The sequence below is a fragment of the Lathamus discolor genome, chromosome 2 (genome assembly GCF_037157495.1).
Source record: "Lathamus discolor isolate bLatDis1 chromosome 2, bLatDis1.hap1, whole genome shotgun sequence".
Classification (NCBI taxonomy): domain Eukaryota; kingdom Metazoa; phylum Chordata; class Aves; order Psittaciformes; family Psittacidae; genus Lathamus; species Lathamus discolor.
In genome coordinates, this window is record NC_088885.1 from 121,625,855 (window position 1) to 121,642,793 (window position 16,939).

Sequence of the window (16,939 nt, forward strand, 5' to 3'; positions counted from 1 at the left end):
TTGGCAACTCCAAAGAAAAACACTTTTAATTGATGCACAGGATCACTGTGTACACAATAGGTCCAAGATCACAATTTTAGCATCACTTTAGCAGTATCTGACATTTACTTCTCAAGCCTCAAATTTCTGAAGCAAGGCTATTACCCTCCAAACCTTCTTTCATTAAAATGTTTTTAGTCCACATGCCTGTAAAAAAAATATAAGTGCAGGGTTTCTACAGCCAGAAGACAAATAGAAGGATGAAGAATGCGCTACACTTGCTGAGGTTTCTGATATGATCTCAATTTTACAGATCTACACTAATGATTTTTGAAGGCTGGAGAGGGGCACTTTTGTTTGTACAATTGTAATTAGGGGTATGTTTGCTTAGGATCCTTAGGGAGAAGATTTTGCCCTCTTTAGTGTTTTCACAGCATGTCTTATAGAATAGGCGCTAAATGAAAGTAGCATTAAGTAAAGGCATGTTTAAGTAACTCATTTTTCAGAGATAAGTAGGTCACACACGTTTCTTCTGGTTGGAGTTCAATACTTGCTGAACATAACACGACTAAAAATATGAGTAAAGGATGGTAAAGGTGTTTCACCTGAGTTATGTCTTTCTGGTGAAATTTGAAAAAGTCCTTAAATACAGGTCATCAGGCTATAATTCTGACATTTTTATAGAAGTTGAGGCATTTGATTACAACAACAAAAAAAAAAAAAAATCCTCAAGTGCATACACATGTATGAGGACGATCAGGGGACCAGAGCACATCCCATATGAGGATGTTACCTCTACTTTTAACCACCCATTCAGGATCTGAAAGACCTGCCTGGTGTTTTCTGGTGGTTTTCTTTCCCTGATGACATTTAAATCTACATCACCCTTTTTGGGGGGCAAGGGGGAGGAAGGGTAAGTGGTATCTGCAGTCTACTTCAGAGAAATGGAGGAGTGAGAAGCGGACTCCCTTCTGTTGACACAATTTCTAAAACTGAAATATAGTGGAGTGGGAAGAGGGAGGTGAAATATGGTCCAAACCAGCTCTGAACTGCAGGGAGTCTGCAGACTGACCAGGTGGCATCCTCTCAAATACTGAGCAAAAGCATTCTAGCTATTGGGCAGGACTGCCCTGGACTTCAGGGTAGTGTGTACCTATGGGACTACACTGGACCACTTAGTGACTCTCCATGAAAGAATCCTTTTCCTGAATCCTTCCTAAGGCAGCCAATTCTTGCCTTGCTCTGCTGACTGTGGCTTTAGGGAAGAGCTGTATCTTCTGTCCAGAATGGGATAGAGTACCCTGACCACCTAAAGGGAAGGACCAAGAGAGGGCAGCTATAACACAGCATTATCCATCCCTACTTCACATGAGGAATAGATATACCATTAATACTCTAAGAAATTAGAGTATAAACATGTGAAAATAAATTAGGAATATATCTAGGAACATGTGCATTTGGGAGGAAAAAAAAAAAAGAAACCCTTTAGTTTCCTGTTAACATGAAAAATCTCTCTGTTGGATGTCATTCTATCCTATTTTGCCCTGGAGCTGTACAGGACAAAACAGTTTTGATACCTGTGGTGCACACTGTATCAAAAAGCATGCGTACATAGCTCTGGGAGGAGGAAAACACAATCTCTGTGCAAACACTGTTCCTTCCTCTGACTCGGATATCTCTTCCCTTTCTACTGGGGCAACGGGGAGACTACCCCAAACCATCAGCTCCAGGCCAGTTCTCTTCCCTTCCATTTGGATCATGCAGGGGACTGGGCAGCTGCATTCGTTAGCCTTAACATTCATCACGCCTCAGGAAGGCTACAAAAGTGACGAGGCTTTCTGCAACAGAGCCCCAAATCATATTCTGTATTGTGACTAGGAAGAAATTTAAAATAAACAATATAATTTCATACTGTGTCGTGCATGGCCTGCAAATTACAGGAGGAGGAATTACATGAGGAAGAATTCATCTCCGAGATTCCAATTATAGGTGTGGGGAGAAAACAATATATTTGTGAGAATTTGAAATGCAGAGCAGTTGGCATAGTTTTATTTTAAAATGATAAATATTTTCAGATCGAAGTGTAATTAGTAGTGAAAATGTCATGTAGTTTTACTATGCATGTTTGTTAATATGGCTAGCATAACTCATTTAGGAGATGCCTGCAGTGCAGAGGCCTGTACTGCATATATCATAAGCAAAAATACAGTACTTACACGTACATATAAAATGTACACAGAGACAACATTGCCAAACAGCCTTTTGGGACAGTTTAAAAGAATATCATTAATTTTTACTGTATACTTACACTTCTGGCTCAGCTCCAGCACTGGCTTTCCGTAAAAATCATTTCAAGTATAGAATTATGCTATTTGCTTGCAGCAACATCACAGGAACAGTAGTGAGCCATATGTTGCTACTTAGCAACTTGGTCTGTAAGTCCCAAAGCATGTACTGATTTGAAAATTGAACAGAAAAGATAATTGTTGAGGCATGCTGTGAGGCAACTTGTCTTGGATTATGAAGCTATGCAGATGTTTGATGTTATACAGCAAAAGGAATAAAACTATATTTTTCCTGTCCGATGGCTGAGCTTTCATTTATGTTAGCTTAAAGGGGATAAATTGATTAAACCCCTGAAAATAATATAAGGTGATGTTTTTCTGGATATGAACATTTTGCAGTAAACAGAAAGAACTAAAGTGCATGTCAGCATGCATCAGGACCCCCAAAATCCTGCCTGCATAGTCACATAATCCTGAAGACAGTCTAATGGAAACCCCTCAGTCTTTGGTGGTGCAGACCATGACTGTCTGTCAACCTACTTCCCAAATAAACTGTGTCAGATTCTGAAATTAGAAAATGATGCTTATGTCTGACTCAGTGAGCATGACCAATCAGAGCTAGAATAAAAGTTTCTGATAGAACCATGCATCTCATAACATGTGGGATTCATATTTAGTTAACAGATGTGCATCCATCAAGGAAAGTGGAGAAATGAATTCACTCCTCAGTCTGTCAAGATTCAAACACTCATGTCTGATCTTGCCGAGTTACTGAGGGTGGAAAGGAGTCTGTGCTCCTCTTGCTCAGGTCAAGCAACTGCAAGGCTCAAGAGAACAGACGCAAAATGGACACAGGAGAAAACTCCATGGATGAAGTGACTAAACTTTCATCTGGGAGAGAACATTTTCTCATCTCTTTTACAGGATTATTTGTTTTATATCCAGTAACAGTGAAAGGAAAATGAACAGTCTTGAAAACACGGACCAGAAAATACAGTCACATCCTTTCCTCTTCCTCTCCCTCCCCAGTAAGCTGTAAAACATTGCATGTTTTGTTTTCAGAGCAGTGAATATCATATTCTTTCCAGTTTTAAAAAGCAGTTTGGATGTTGGAACAGCAGTTAGTTCACCAGTTTTGAGTGGCCACCAAATGTTTATGCCTGAGATAAGAACAGCATGCTATTACAGTCAGTAAAGACCTCACTAGTACTTTCAGTGGAGAGCTGCTTATTTCCTCTGGGGAATGACTAGCACCTATCTACATCAGGAACAACAGGTTCTAGAAGGCTTCTCTTACAGTCTCAGGTTCTCACTGAAACAAGAGAGAGGCAGGTTTCCCACACACCCTGCCTTCCTGCTCCTAGAGTGGATTTTTGTTCCCTTTATAAAAAAAAAATAAAAATCATTATTATCACAGGCTTTCACATCTGTTCACTTAGAAACCCACTGCAATGGTGTGAGTGCCAGGAGATAATCACAGCAAGGGCCAGGAGGGTTCGGTAGCCCAATGCTGACAGCTTCTCTCAAACAGGCACAGGGGGCTATTAGACCCATGTGCATTTGACAAAATACTGTACCTGTCAATGGAGCTTGACAGATCCCCCAGCACAGGCCAGAGTTTTGACACCTGCCTCTGGGTTTTGAACCCCAACTGGGAGTCAGACCCCCAAGAGCTGGCTTTGCCATAGTGAGGTTTTAAGTCTGTAAGCCCTTTCTTGGTTCCAGCCCCTAGTAAGCAGTCAGGGTTTTCTGTCATCTTTGAATTTGGAAATGTCACATTTGATAGATTTTTTTCCTTGAAGACAAAATCATTTGCACTTAAAATATCTGGGCCTCGATCTTTAAAGGTACTTTAATCACCTTACTTCCACTGAAACCAGTGAGTGTTATATGTATAAATATCTCAGAGGATCTGGGCCTTGTTAGCACATGTAGAAACCACATAAAAGATTAAAACTTATACTTTTAATTTTTCAATATGCCATTTAAATTATTTAAACTACATGCATACACAGTACAAAAATATCAACAGAAGAAAAATAATTCTGATGTATACTGTAGATTTGCAATTCTTTATTCAAAACTATTTAAGACAGACAATGATTCTCTGAAAGGTAGCAGCTGCCTTATAACAGCAATCATTCACAGAGTTTGTATTTCTACTGTTTCAAACAAATTCAATTAGCCCTTGCACTTCAAAACCCTTAAGGCATAAATGAGATGATACTAGGCTGCTTTAATCTAATAGTAATACTAAAACTTGTCAGTACAGTTTTGGGATTAATGGTTAGAGAAAAATTAATAATATAATTTTTCATTTTTTAATCAAACAGTTCTATTCTAAACTACCTCTGCATCTTGGATGGTTCCTAGCTGACTAAGTTCAATCACACACAAATCCTAACCACAAAGTACAGTTGGTCTCTAAAGGTATTTCAGAATAACTTCAACAGAAGTCTGAGAAGCAACACGGTGAAACATTTGAAAGATGTTCTTTTGGATTGAACAACGCAGCTCATCTCACACAACACCCTGCTTCCCTGCCCCCAAATGAACCTGTATGCCTGAAAAACCCTGTTTCATGAAGACATTTAGCGTTGAATGTACTGTCACTTCCCAAAGCTCTTGATTCCTAAATTAAATTCTGCTCATCTACACACATTTACTATGCATGCAAACTTATTTCCCACCTAATGAGAGCTCTTAACATAATCCTACTGGTCCTGTCAAAGACGGGTATATCAGACTAGCCACTCCCGTATCTGCGTTATTGCATGACCTAGACCCCAAGTCTAGGGGAAATTATTCAGGGAAATTTTTGACACAATCTAATGGATTTGCGCCACTATCACCATCACTTACTAATGTGAATTAAACAACCAAAACGTGAAGTAAATGAAAATTTCTCTCCTACATATAGATGTAGCTACAGGTAGGCAAATAATTTTTTTCAGAACTATTTTTGCTTTATCAGAAGTAATTAAAAGATTTCATTCTTTCATTCTTAGAAATCTATAATATCTTAGGACTCAAGTGGAAAGGTGGAAGATTTTTAAATACACATTTAGTATCAGAATTTACTGCTCCCCAAAAGGAAAGGACTCAAAAATACCTGTAAAGCATCTACATCACATTAAACCTTTTGGGCTGCAAGCTACAGAAGACATTGCCTTAACCCCACTGCTAATCATATAACACTGGCAACATTCCTCAGCCATTCAATTAGTGTTAAAAATGCAGTTCTTCAGCTACAACTGGCCTATGAATGATAATTAATGATATTTGTGACGTGTAGCTTATAATGATTAACTTGTCTGCAGTCAGAGAAACAAATAACGTGCACCTGTAAAGCCTTTAATTCCTGAAGGTAAAACAACTGTTTAGGAAAGATCATGCTGGCAAAACAGCTGCTTGCATTCTGGAGAGGAAACAAGGTAGTATCTTTCAACAAACGCCAACTCTGGTGTTTTATCAGCTCTATCTCATTAACTGGAAACAAGGCTTAAATGCTTTGTTTATAAATTATGATTATTCCTGATTGCAGCAGTTACTGATAGTGCCACTCATTTGCAATGCAACTCTTTGAATTTGTTTAATTACAATTTGAAACAAGGCAGAGAAGATTAATTAACCCACCTGGCTGGCTGGCACATAGTCCTGGCTCGGCTCTGTCATACTCATATACATGTTTTCACTGTCAAACTGAAAAAGAAATAATAGTAAACATTTAGCAAACTTGAGTATTTTTCAGCATTGACTAAAAAAAAACCAACAGTAGCCATAAAATAATATTACAGCCTGGTTTTAGAGACTTGTAATTGCATGTGTGCATCCTGTCTTTGATGTTCCTGTTGTCATCCTTATTGACCCTGTATGTCAGTGATTTGGAGTAATTAGCGCTCTAGTAATTACAGCTAGCGAGCAAGAAATGAATGGTTTCCTTTCATCTGCAATCTGTTTTAAAACAAAATGGCTCATTTTGTGCACCATGTATACATATTGCTGTTGGTTGTAATGAAGAACTAAGTGAATTGCGCAGTTACTGAGAAAAAGAAGATGAGACTAGAAACTGCACTAAAATGCATCTTAATGGATTCCAACTTCAGCTTCTGAACAGGAGTTGAAATTTCAAAACAAATTAAACCCCCTCCTATTGAAATGTTCCCATATCAGAAAGTAGGAAAGATATTTCCAGACGGCTTTCAAACATCTGAATGCATGCAACACTATATACCTCCTGACCGTATGGCGCAAGAGGATAGTTTGCTTAATGTGCGAATAAAATAACCATTCATAATCAGAACTGCAAAAATGCCCTTCCATAAATGATAAATACAATTCATGGAAATGTATAAAAAGCAGGTTTTTTTTATTTCTTTTCTCCCCTCAACTGCAGTTAAGAAGTAATAGAAGCATGTGAGAGAATAGTTGATTAAAATCTGAAGGTGTAATTGAGGAAAACTGCCAGAACTGAAGCCTCATCCTGTAACAACACAAATAGGTACAAAACTATTGATTTCTTACATAATCTGGAAGATGTCCCCACAGAACTCTTGTCACACCTGCTCAAGTGGCAGTGCCAACAGGGCAACTATAGTCCCAGTGTCTGCTCAGCAATCCCCATCCCCACTTGTCAACCTCAAATTTCCAGCTGTTATGGGGTCTGTTTGAAACAGCTTTCACCTGACCCCTCCTGTGAATGCTCAGAGTGACGTATTTTGGATATAAGCCATGATTTTTGATGACATGTCAGCTTTTTAGAAAGCCCCACTACTGAGCTTGCTCTGCTCCTACAGAAGGTGTCAGTGAAATACCCCATGGACATTGCTCTACCTGTGCTGAGCTCAGGATATTCTACCTGCAAGGTGCAGTTTATTCAACTAGACCAAAGTGGCAAAGTCAAACTGTGGATTTGGCAGATAGCTCTACCAATTTTTGCTGAGGTGGCTGAAAAGGTTTCGGCTTCCAGCTGTTCATCGCCTTTCCCTGCCAGAGGCTACAAGGCTTGTAACAGCATTAGTAGAAATGAACAACTTCCAGCTCCTGGCACAACAGTTGATGGTCTGCCTTTCCTGGCCAGAGCTACTTAATAGATCGTCACAGCCTATCTGTCAGAAGTCCTAGTTTCATGGGAGGGAAAGGATTATGGTCTTGGGCACAGATCTGCCATAAGGAACAGAGTATTTTCAAAGTTTCATGGAATACAGGTAGCTGGATTAGATCATAAAAATATGGATTGATGGGGTTTCCTTTATTGTTTCTTGTTTATACTTGTCATTTCTTTCGCTTTCTCATTCAAGCATACTCCCACTTATTGGCATTCAAAGTAGAGATTGGAGAGAATCTTTTAACATCTGGATTGTTTGCACACTGGAAAAAAATGCATTGTTTCTTCTGCTCAGATGGACAGGTAAAATTCTGAAAAGAGATTTCACAGCTTGCGGTTGGAAACCAAGCGCTCCTGTGCAAGGCCTACAGGAGCTCAACTTATTCAGCTTGTCAGACAAAAGGCTGAAAGGTACCTTGATCACTGTGATTGGTACTTACAACCTGGAAAGATGTCTGATAGCAAGATGTCAGCCTTCCTGACAGTGGTATAATGAGATCTAGTGCTGAGAAATGGGAGTTAAAGAAATTCAGTCCTGAATTAAGATACAAGTTCCTACTTTGGAAGGTAATTAAGCATTATATCAACAGCAAACTCCTCATTTGTCAGACATTTTAAAATGAAATTAGATATCTTTTTCAGAAAAGATGCATCCCGTATCATGTTTACAAGAAATCCTATGAACAGGATAGCTACACTGGCTGGTTATGGTAGTTCTATCTCCCCTGGAAACCATGATTCCTTAAGTCTCCTATTTTGAATTTCCCTCATTATCTTCATATATTTGCTGCAGTACACTGCAAACACTACTATAATTGAAAAAGTATGTTGCATGTGTTTACGTGCAATGAACATAAAGAAATTTCTTTCCTTTTCTGCATACTAGGTACAGTCTAGATACAGTCAATGGTTATTTCAATTTGTTTTCCATAAAACCCGATCCTGTGATTTAAGAATCTTTATGAAGTATACTAGTCTTCCAGTTAATTCCCTCTTTTGGATGCTTGGTAATCTGTCCTTGCTCCCAAGCTTACAATCACCAAATCTACAATCACAGAAATATTTCCCTTAGGTATTTTTCTGTGAAACCTGGAAGTTTTCATCGTTCTGTGTGCTGTTTTTGGATCACCTGCCTACGTGATATGTGTCTTGCTACTAGAGGTGCCTCCAGCACTGACTGATAGGATCTTGAACCTTAGTCTTTCCTGTTCACTGCTGTGGCCCTCTACTTAGCTTTGGAATGTCTTTGTTCTAGCATGGTCTGTGGGCTTAATGTGAGCATGTATCAGTGAAACCGAAACCCAAAAGTATACCTAAAGTAACCTCATTTGGCTTTGCCTTAAATGAGAAATGACCTTCTGCAACATTTTGGGTTGACTTGTTAGGAAATATCTCAGAAAAATATATTCATGCATAATGTCTGTAAATCCGAGTGACCTGTTAACATCTAAAAATACCTAGCAGCTGTTTATTATTTAATTTCTTCAATATTCAAACATGGAATTTAATCACTGCAATATTTAGCATCTGTTTGTTAGAAGTGTGTGTAAGATGCTGTGTAATGCATTGTATGGTTCAATAAGTTTTTAATGCAATGTGTATTTTTTTGTACTGTTTATATTTGCAGGATGCAGACTATAATGTATTAGCTGACACTAACGCTGTTACCATGTTAACATTTGTACTATATCTACATCTATATAAATTATTAAGTGTCCTCAGTCTAGTGCAGCGTGGTGCATGGCTTCTTGGCAGTTCCTAGGATTTCAGATGTGAGCCTGAAAACCACTCATAAACTCAAATGACAAAGCATATACACATGCACTTCCTGCAGCAGGTATTGTCAGGAGATGTCTTCTTCAAGTTCTCCATGTTTACTAAGATGTTTATAAAAGTGAAAATATGTTATTTTTTTATACCAAAATTGAACAAAATGCTTACTTCAACTCTGAGTTGTTTATTCATCATCCCCTTTCCCAAATACTAAAGAAATGTGGCATACAGATGACCTATGATGACCTATACATCCCACCCCAGCCAGAAAGAAACAGTACGCAAGTCTTCAATAACAAGTTTAGGGACACTGATGCAGCACATTTTATTTGTGCCCACCTAGCCCAAATGTGACTATACCACTTCAAAACAACAATGAAAAAAATGCCAACAGTTTGATCAGCTGGAAGGTCCTACTCTTGTTTGTTTCAGAAGCTTCCAGAGCAAGCCCCTAAACCCTAGAAACAAGTATTGAATCATTTCACCTTTAATACACTGCTTTGTAACATGCAGGCTCTGCAGCATGTCAACTCTCAACAACTCTCCTCCTGGACAGCTTAACTAACTCATACAATGTCTACACTGAATTCAGCTTTACAAGTGAGGTGATTTATGCAAGAGTAGTTCAAACAACCTATCCAGATCAGACAGTGAGTGAAAAGATCAGCAGATATGACCCAAAGATGCCTCCAACCACCATTCTTTTCTGCCAGGTTATACTCCATGCCTCCAAAATTGTCTTCTTTTACTCATCATCAGCAGGTCTACAAGAAGCTTGTACTCCCTGAACTTCTCTGCCACACTCTGTGATTGATTTCAAGCAAAGAAACTGCACAAGCATCGCTTAACCTGTGGATGATTCATCCAAACAGAACAGATGAAACACAAAGGCAGCAGTTAAATGAACTGTCTTTTATGAACCTATGTATGATGTATATATATCATATGACATTTCATCTAAAGCTTTCCCAATGTGTCTCCAAGATCCTTCAGTATCATTAGAGGCAGATTTCAAAATCTTTCATTTTAATCTATTAAAAGTGAATGCTAATACAATATTCTGATGTGTGATAATAACTACTCCTGACAACATTTCTTTTCATATTAAAGTATAACTGCATGAGCAGTTTGTGTGAGAGCAAACTAAGAATATGACCGCATTGCAATATGAAAAAATATATAACTAGGAGTTGGTTTTAATACATATATCCAGAATTGCATCATAGTCTTTATTTAAATTATTATTATAAATAAGACATACAGGCCACACTATAGCATGGCCAGTTAGATCTCCCCTAGAATAATCCTTTGTAAGACAAGTTGTAATGGTCAGCAACCACCATGTGCAAAATGCCCAAATGCTATTATTAAAGGCCTTATTAACATAATTACTTATTAACATAAGTAATTATGTTTTTTTTGTAATTAAGTAATTATAATTACTTATTAACATAAGTTAGGAACATAATTACAGGAATGCTGAAGAAACACTGTCTGACTGTTACTGATGCAAAAGCTGTTAACAGTGGTCAGCAAGTATCCAGAGTGTTAAGGCTCTCTTACCAGGCATGGATTTACCATGGATTCTATGACGTGTCCTCACAGGCTACCTTCTTCTACATCAAGTCACCCTGTCGTTGAGAGAAGTCAGGGTTTATTTTGCTCCTTTTTCACACAGAGTTTTCAACTTCTGATGGACCTGTGTATTTCCTTTCTCTTTGCATGGGTGTACATACATGTGCCCGAAGTTCTGCAGGCATATTTGTATCAGATGAAAGAAAAAAAACAATCAAGCACACGGATCTTTGAGCTTCTTCTAGTTCATAGCAAAATGCAGCACAGTATAATAGTACTACACCGCATCTAACTGTAGTGTAGGTAGGGGAGCATGAGGAATACTAGCCCATATGGCTTCTGATGCCACAAAAAGCTCAGGGCTGATGTATGAAGTAGAAGCAACTTTGGCCACTGTTTTGTGCACAAATTTATTTCAACAGCGATATCCTGAAATTAGGATATTAAAAGAGAAGAAGCAGGGGGAAAGATGATCAAATTGCTGAAAGTTGCTGTATTTAGTAAGTCCAGCTTCTGGGTAAAGCTACTTGGACTTGATACCCCACTTTCTTCAAAGGATGTTACAGATCTTCAAAGCCTGTCTTATTAAGCACATAATCTGAATACAAATTTCTCCCATCTTAGATTGGAACTGGAATCTAATTTTAAATTTAAACTTTAGCTATACCTTCTAACCATAGTTTACGCTGCTCTGATGACACCTCAGCACAATTCTTAAGTTTCATTTTAAGAAAATGCTGCAATAACATTGTGTAAAAAGATCATTTATTTCTAGCGATTTAATGATTTTAGTGCTTACAGCTTATAGATATCATTTGTAACTTAACGTTATCTAAAAGCCGGTAATCCTGACAAAGCTTTAAAACTAGGTAATTGTCTTTATTTTAAACTAAATGTCCCATTGTCTCGGGTTGCTTGATGACAGAGGAATATTTTATTTTACTCAAAGCTGCTGAAATATGACTAAAATAATGATGGGATAAAACGTAAATCATCAAATAGCTATGCTAAAGAAACAGTTGATCTTGTTACGACAACCATTAAAGGTAAAACCAGAGATGCTCTGTAAACATTACTACATGATGGAAAATCCCTTTCTTGACATGGTTTGGCTGAGCGGTATTTCTGTATTAAATTGAAACTCCATTTTGTCTCCTGAACTCCATTTTGTATGCTGTACGGAACATGTTTAAATTTGCCCAAGACAGGTTACAGTAATGCATTCCAGACAGCCATCCTTCCCGGGAAAGGGGCTTGACACCTTGCTGAAGGACTATCACAGGAAAATTGTCAAAACACAATCTAGTACTATCAACTTTGATTGTGTCTGTTCTGCTCCTTCCTTCTAGGATTGTTTCTCAAAAGAGAAGAATGCTGAAATACTATGAAATCGGGTGAAAATGCCTGGATGGAGTACCATGGGAAAAAGAAATCAAATTTCATTGCAGAGCTGGATGTCCCTGCATGGCCAAAAGAAGGTGTATTCTGCAGACTACAGACATAGAGAAGTCCTGTCCTGCCTGGAACGCTCAGAGCCCTCCAGGTCACAGAAATTTTGATGTGTCAGCCATTACAGAGGAGATGGCATGCATAATTATTGCTATTAATTTTAATAAAATTTCAGGAGTAAAGTACTATTCTTATATGCTGTCCGAAAAGTAAACCAGGAAAAGAGGGTAAAATATGCTTAATTAGTCCAAGTATGGTGATGTGTGGGCTAGACATACTGGAGTTGGGAATGAATCTGCCCCGATCTCAATGGCTTCCCAGAGAGTGGGAGTGAGCCACAAGGTGGGTGAGCACTGGCAGCGAGCCCCAGGGCGGGAAGCAAGGGTGCTGCTTCACAAGCAAATGCTGGCAGACAATTCCTATACTTGGAAAGCGCCAGAAACAGCGACGTTCTCTCTGCCCACAGCACCCAACGGACTTTGATGCATTCAGTGCTTGGACCAAAACGCGATAGAGCTTGAAGACTAGGATTGCATTGAGTCATTTCTACAGCCTGGCTTTCAAAGAGAATATGTTTTGAAGATACTGCGCTTGATTCTCCTAGAATAAGACCATTTTTGTCTCATTTTCCATTTATAACACATACTATTGCCTCAAAAAGTATAGGCAGTGCTGTCAAAATTTTGTCTCAGATTTTTATGCCTATGCCATAAATATCCAACCCAGACCTTCTACCGTTGCATTTCCCAAGCTCTCTCACTACGTACTGCTCTCATTGCAAGAAAGGGGAGGAACCAGAGGGTTTGCTGATTAGTTCTCGAAGGTGGCAAGCTGGCTGAATATCTAAATATACACTGGTAGTTAAAACCTGAATGATGGCACTACAGCATTTGTGTTTTTCCTGCACTTAATAGAGGTTAATGTGGAACTGGAGAGGAGGTGAAGGGGAGTGTTTAGCTTCCCGCTTGGAGCCTGCATGTGTCAATGCCTGACAGAGCCTTGAAGTTGTTAGTCTGCATGCAGAGCTCTAGCTGAATGAGGTTACAGTGCTGAGCACAGCGGGCTAATAGAAGTAGGATCAGACTGATAGGAGGAGTGGCAGAGTCCAAGCACAGCAGAGTATATCAAAGACAGCCCAGGGGAGAGCGAGTACTGTATTAGTCCTTTGTGTACATTTAAATGGAAGACAGTGAGCATGCAGAGATGAACTCTGAACTCTCTCAGCTAGGCTCCTGCTCCTTTTAACCTTGGGTGTGTAAATAACGCAAAATAAAAAAAACCCAAACCAATGCACTGTAGTCTGGACTCCTATGCTAAACTGTCTCTTGCATATTGAACACTCATTAAATAAACATACCAAGATCAAAGTGGCAAGTGCTTTTGTTATTATTTTACTTAATCCACGCTAATTTATAGATGTAGCCACACACTGGGAAAATTGGATGATAAGGTAGAAAGGTTTAAACACCTACGATTAGACCTTGCTTTTTCTGCACACAGTAGCTGAGGAAATCTGTATAACCTGGTAGGCTTATAATATTTTCAAACCCCAACACACCTGGCCAGTTTCATGACAAGGTCTGATCCTGCATCATGAAAAGCAAAGGGAACAGTGCCATTGCCTTTTGGTCAGGAAATAGATCGGGTAGAATAATAAGGTAATAGGGCCTTTCTTTGAGTTTCAGAGCAATTTTTGTCTATATTAATCACTGTCTCATAATTTGAAATGGTAGATTATGTAATAAAACACAGGAAAGCTTAAAAAAAGGATCTACAGACATCAGACAGATGACTAAAAAAGCATTTTTTTATATCCATGAGCAGAGCCCCTTGCGTTGCAGTGTGGCAGAAGAGAGGCTCCATGGACCTTAGTGAATGAGCTTTGCACAACTAGGACAAAACCATTCCCTTGCATGACTACAGTGGGAGCTGTGTGCAGAGACCCATGGACAGAATTTGACCCACATGTTACTTACAGAGCGAAGGGGGTATATATAATTCCTGTAGAAAAGTGCATCTGCTTCTACACAGCAGAGGCTTAGAAATAAAATGGGCCAGAACAACATTAGCAACAATGCACAAACAAAGTCCACTAATACTCCTATGACAGAGGGTCTTGAGATGTAAGCTGAATGTTAACAATTGCCAGGTAACTAGGAAATCTTGCCTGAATACTCCTATGACTCATCACAAACCATGGCATACTTATAAATCCATGGTATATTTAGGAACCCAATTTTAAAAAGTTATTGAAAGGCTTGATCACCTAAGAACCTAAGCATTCAAGACCAATGCAGCAGGGCACTTGAGCATATGCATAACATGCATTAAAATTATTCCACTGAAGGGGGTAACAGTGTGAGAATATATAGAATCAAGCACCCATTCAAATATGTGGTATGATAAGACCCAAGAGCTCAGAAATTTACAGGAAGAGGCATAAAATACTGAGTTATGTGCCAAACTCAAATGGGACAAATAACTTTAAATTTCTGGTAAATCAAATTATTTAGCACAGTCTGAAGGGATCTCATTAGGCATAACTAATTCAGACCTGGAGAGACTGATAACAAAAACAACTCACTACAGATTTAGCTACACACGGACAACTGTTAAATGACAAGGGTGTTGTAGGGCTGATACACAATTGTAGTTTACCAGAACAGCTACCATAGCACCTACATGGACAATCCTAATTTAATCCACAGCTACTCTGGTATATGAGGGGCTCCATTAATATCATGCAGAATGTCTTCGCAGCCTGCATCAGATGAGAAGCTGAAACCCCATTCATGTTCAAAAGACGAATTTGAAGCAACACAAATTTTTATATGAACAGTTGCACCAAAGATTTAAAAGCTTTACAAGGCTTGTAGCTTGACTTACTCCTTTGCTAGAATGGTTTATAGATCAAGCTGAGATACACTGGTAGGGCAATATAGAGAAGTCTCCAGTATTCCATCACAAAATAGGTCATCCAAGAGTAGATGTGGTTAGAAATGTTAAAAATATTACTCAAAGGCAGATGAGGAAAAGTTGTTTTACTTTTTTTTCCTTATCAACTTCAGTGAAGATGTGCCTTTGATGTAATGAAATTACTCATCGATTCTCAAAAATTCTGTTTTCTTTCTACAACTTTTAAGATAAAATTTGACCTTCAAGTTCATTTTATGACTAAATTATTCCATGCTGTTTTCATCTTTTGCTTCGATTTTGTCAAGTAGGGTTTCTAAAAGCCTTTTTTCGGTAGAGTCTGAAACAGTGTTTCCTTTACAAATTTAATGTATTTTCTTTTAAGAGAAGAAAAGACATGTCTGTAGAAATATATTTCCATTTTTTATTAGTTTTGATGGTAAAGAGCTAAAATATAAAGTTACAGCTATACCTGCCACAGCCTTGCTAAGGCCTTTAAAGACAAAAACATTCCACATCCTCCTCCCTCCTACTTGAAGGTGCTACCCTCAGTGGTGGCTGCTGCTTTTCCTGTCAATACGCTTGGAATTTATTGCTGTTGTACATTCCTCACAGCAAATCAGATAGCAAAAGTTACTCAAACCTGGCATTATCAACACTGTGGCTGTTGTCTTTCCAAGAGGCCATGCACATCAGCACGAAGCAATCACATTAGCACTGGAAGGCAGATCCCTGGGCAGGCAAATCCATCCTCTGAATAATAGCAGAATAGGTTTCACACAACATCTGTGAAAGCTTATTGTCAACTTCTTCCTTGGATACAACGCCAGCAATCGTGTTTCCATGCATTTTCCCCCTTTGTTTCAAGCTGTTCAAAATTTTTACTTTTTTATTGCAAGAACTTTTTCTGTTCTTCCAGTCTGCTGAGACTAATGATGTCTACCTTTTACCAACACTCTGAACACACTTAAGACAGATACTCTATCTTCTCTTTCAGGAAACCTATTTTAAATTCCTTTAACCTTTTCTGACAACATACTCTTTTTCCAAACATTTCTTCATTTGTAACTACTTGAGTGCTTCCATTTACTGATGTCCTTTTCACCATCTTATGTGCTGTCCAAAATGAACATATTGTTCTAGCTAGCTATGGACAAATCCGAACAGGTTATCTGTTCACACAGTTCATCTAGAATATGGGTATGCACCAGCTTCTTCTTCCATGCACATTTTATTTAGAAAATGCTTTGTTTTTCACCAGTCATTAATAAATGAAACCTCTGAAAGCTTCTCCTGACCTATAGAGTAGCATGGAAAGTTGCCAGATAATTAGGGTAGATAACATGATCTGTGACAAACGGTGAAGATCTATGCTCCACGGCTTTTGGCTCAAGTCAGAGCTGTATCTATTTTCAAATAAGGATTTCCTTAAACATTTTATATTTAAAAAGACACTTTTAGAATCACAGAATCATAGAATAGTTAGGGTTGGAAAGGACCTTAAGATCATCTAGTTCCAACCCCCTGCCATGGGCAGGGACACCTCACACTAAACCATGTCACCAAAGGCTCTGTCCAACCTGGCCTTGAACACTGCTAGGGATGGAGCATTCACAACCTCCCTGGGCAACCCATTCCAGTGCCTCACCACCCTAACAGGAAAGAATTTCTTCCTTATATCCAGTCTAAACTTCCCCTGTTTAAGTTTTAATCCGTTACCCCTTGTCCCATCACTACAGTCCCGAATGAATAGTTCCTCCCCAGCATCCCTATAGCTCCCCTTCAGATACTGGAAAGCTGCTATGAGGTCTCCACGCAGCCTTCTCTTCTCCAGGCTGAACAGCCCCAATTTTCTCAG

The 16,939-nt window shown here is 38.8% G+C and overlaps 1 protein-coding gene across 1 annotated transcript in view; it reads right to left on the minus strand.

The window, feature by feature from the left end:
* The window catches only part of TOX (thymocyte selection associated high mobility group box), a 222,211-nt gene that overhangs the window by 101,467 nt on the left and 103,805 nt on the right, over positions 1-16,939 (minus strand). Inside the window, exon 2 of the mRNA XM_065669376.1 lies at positions 5,901-5,966. Coding sequence (XP_065525448.1) covers positions 5,901-5,966 — 66 coding nt within the window. The remainder of the gene's footprint in view (positions 1-5,900; positions 5,967-16,939) is intronic.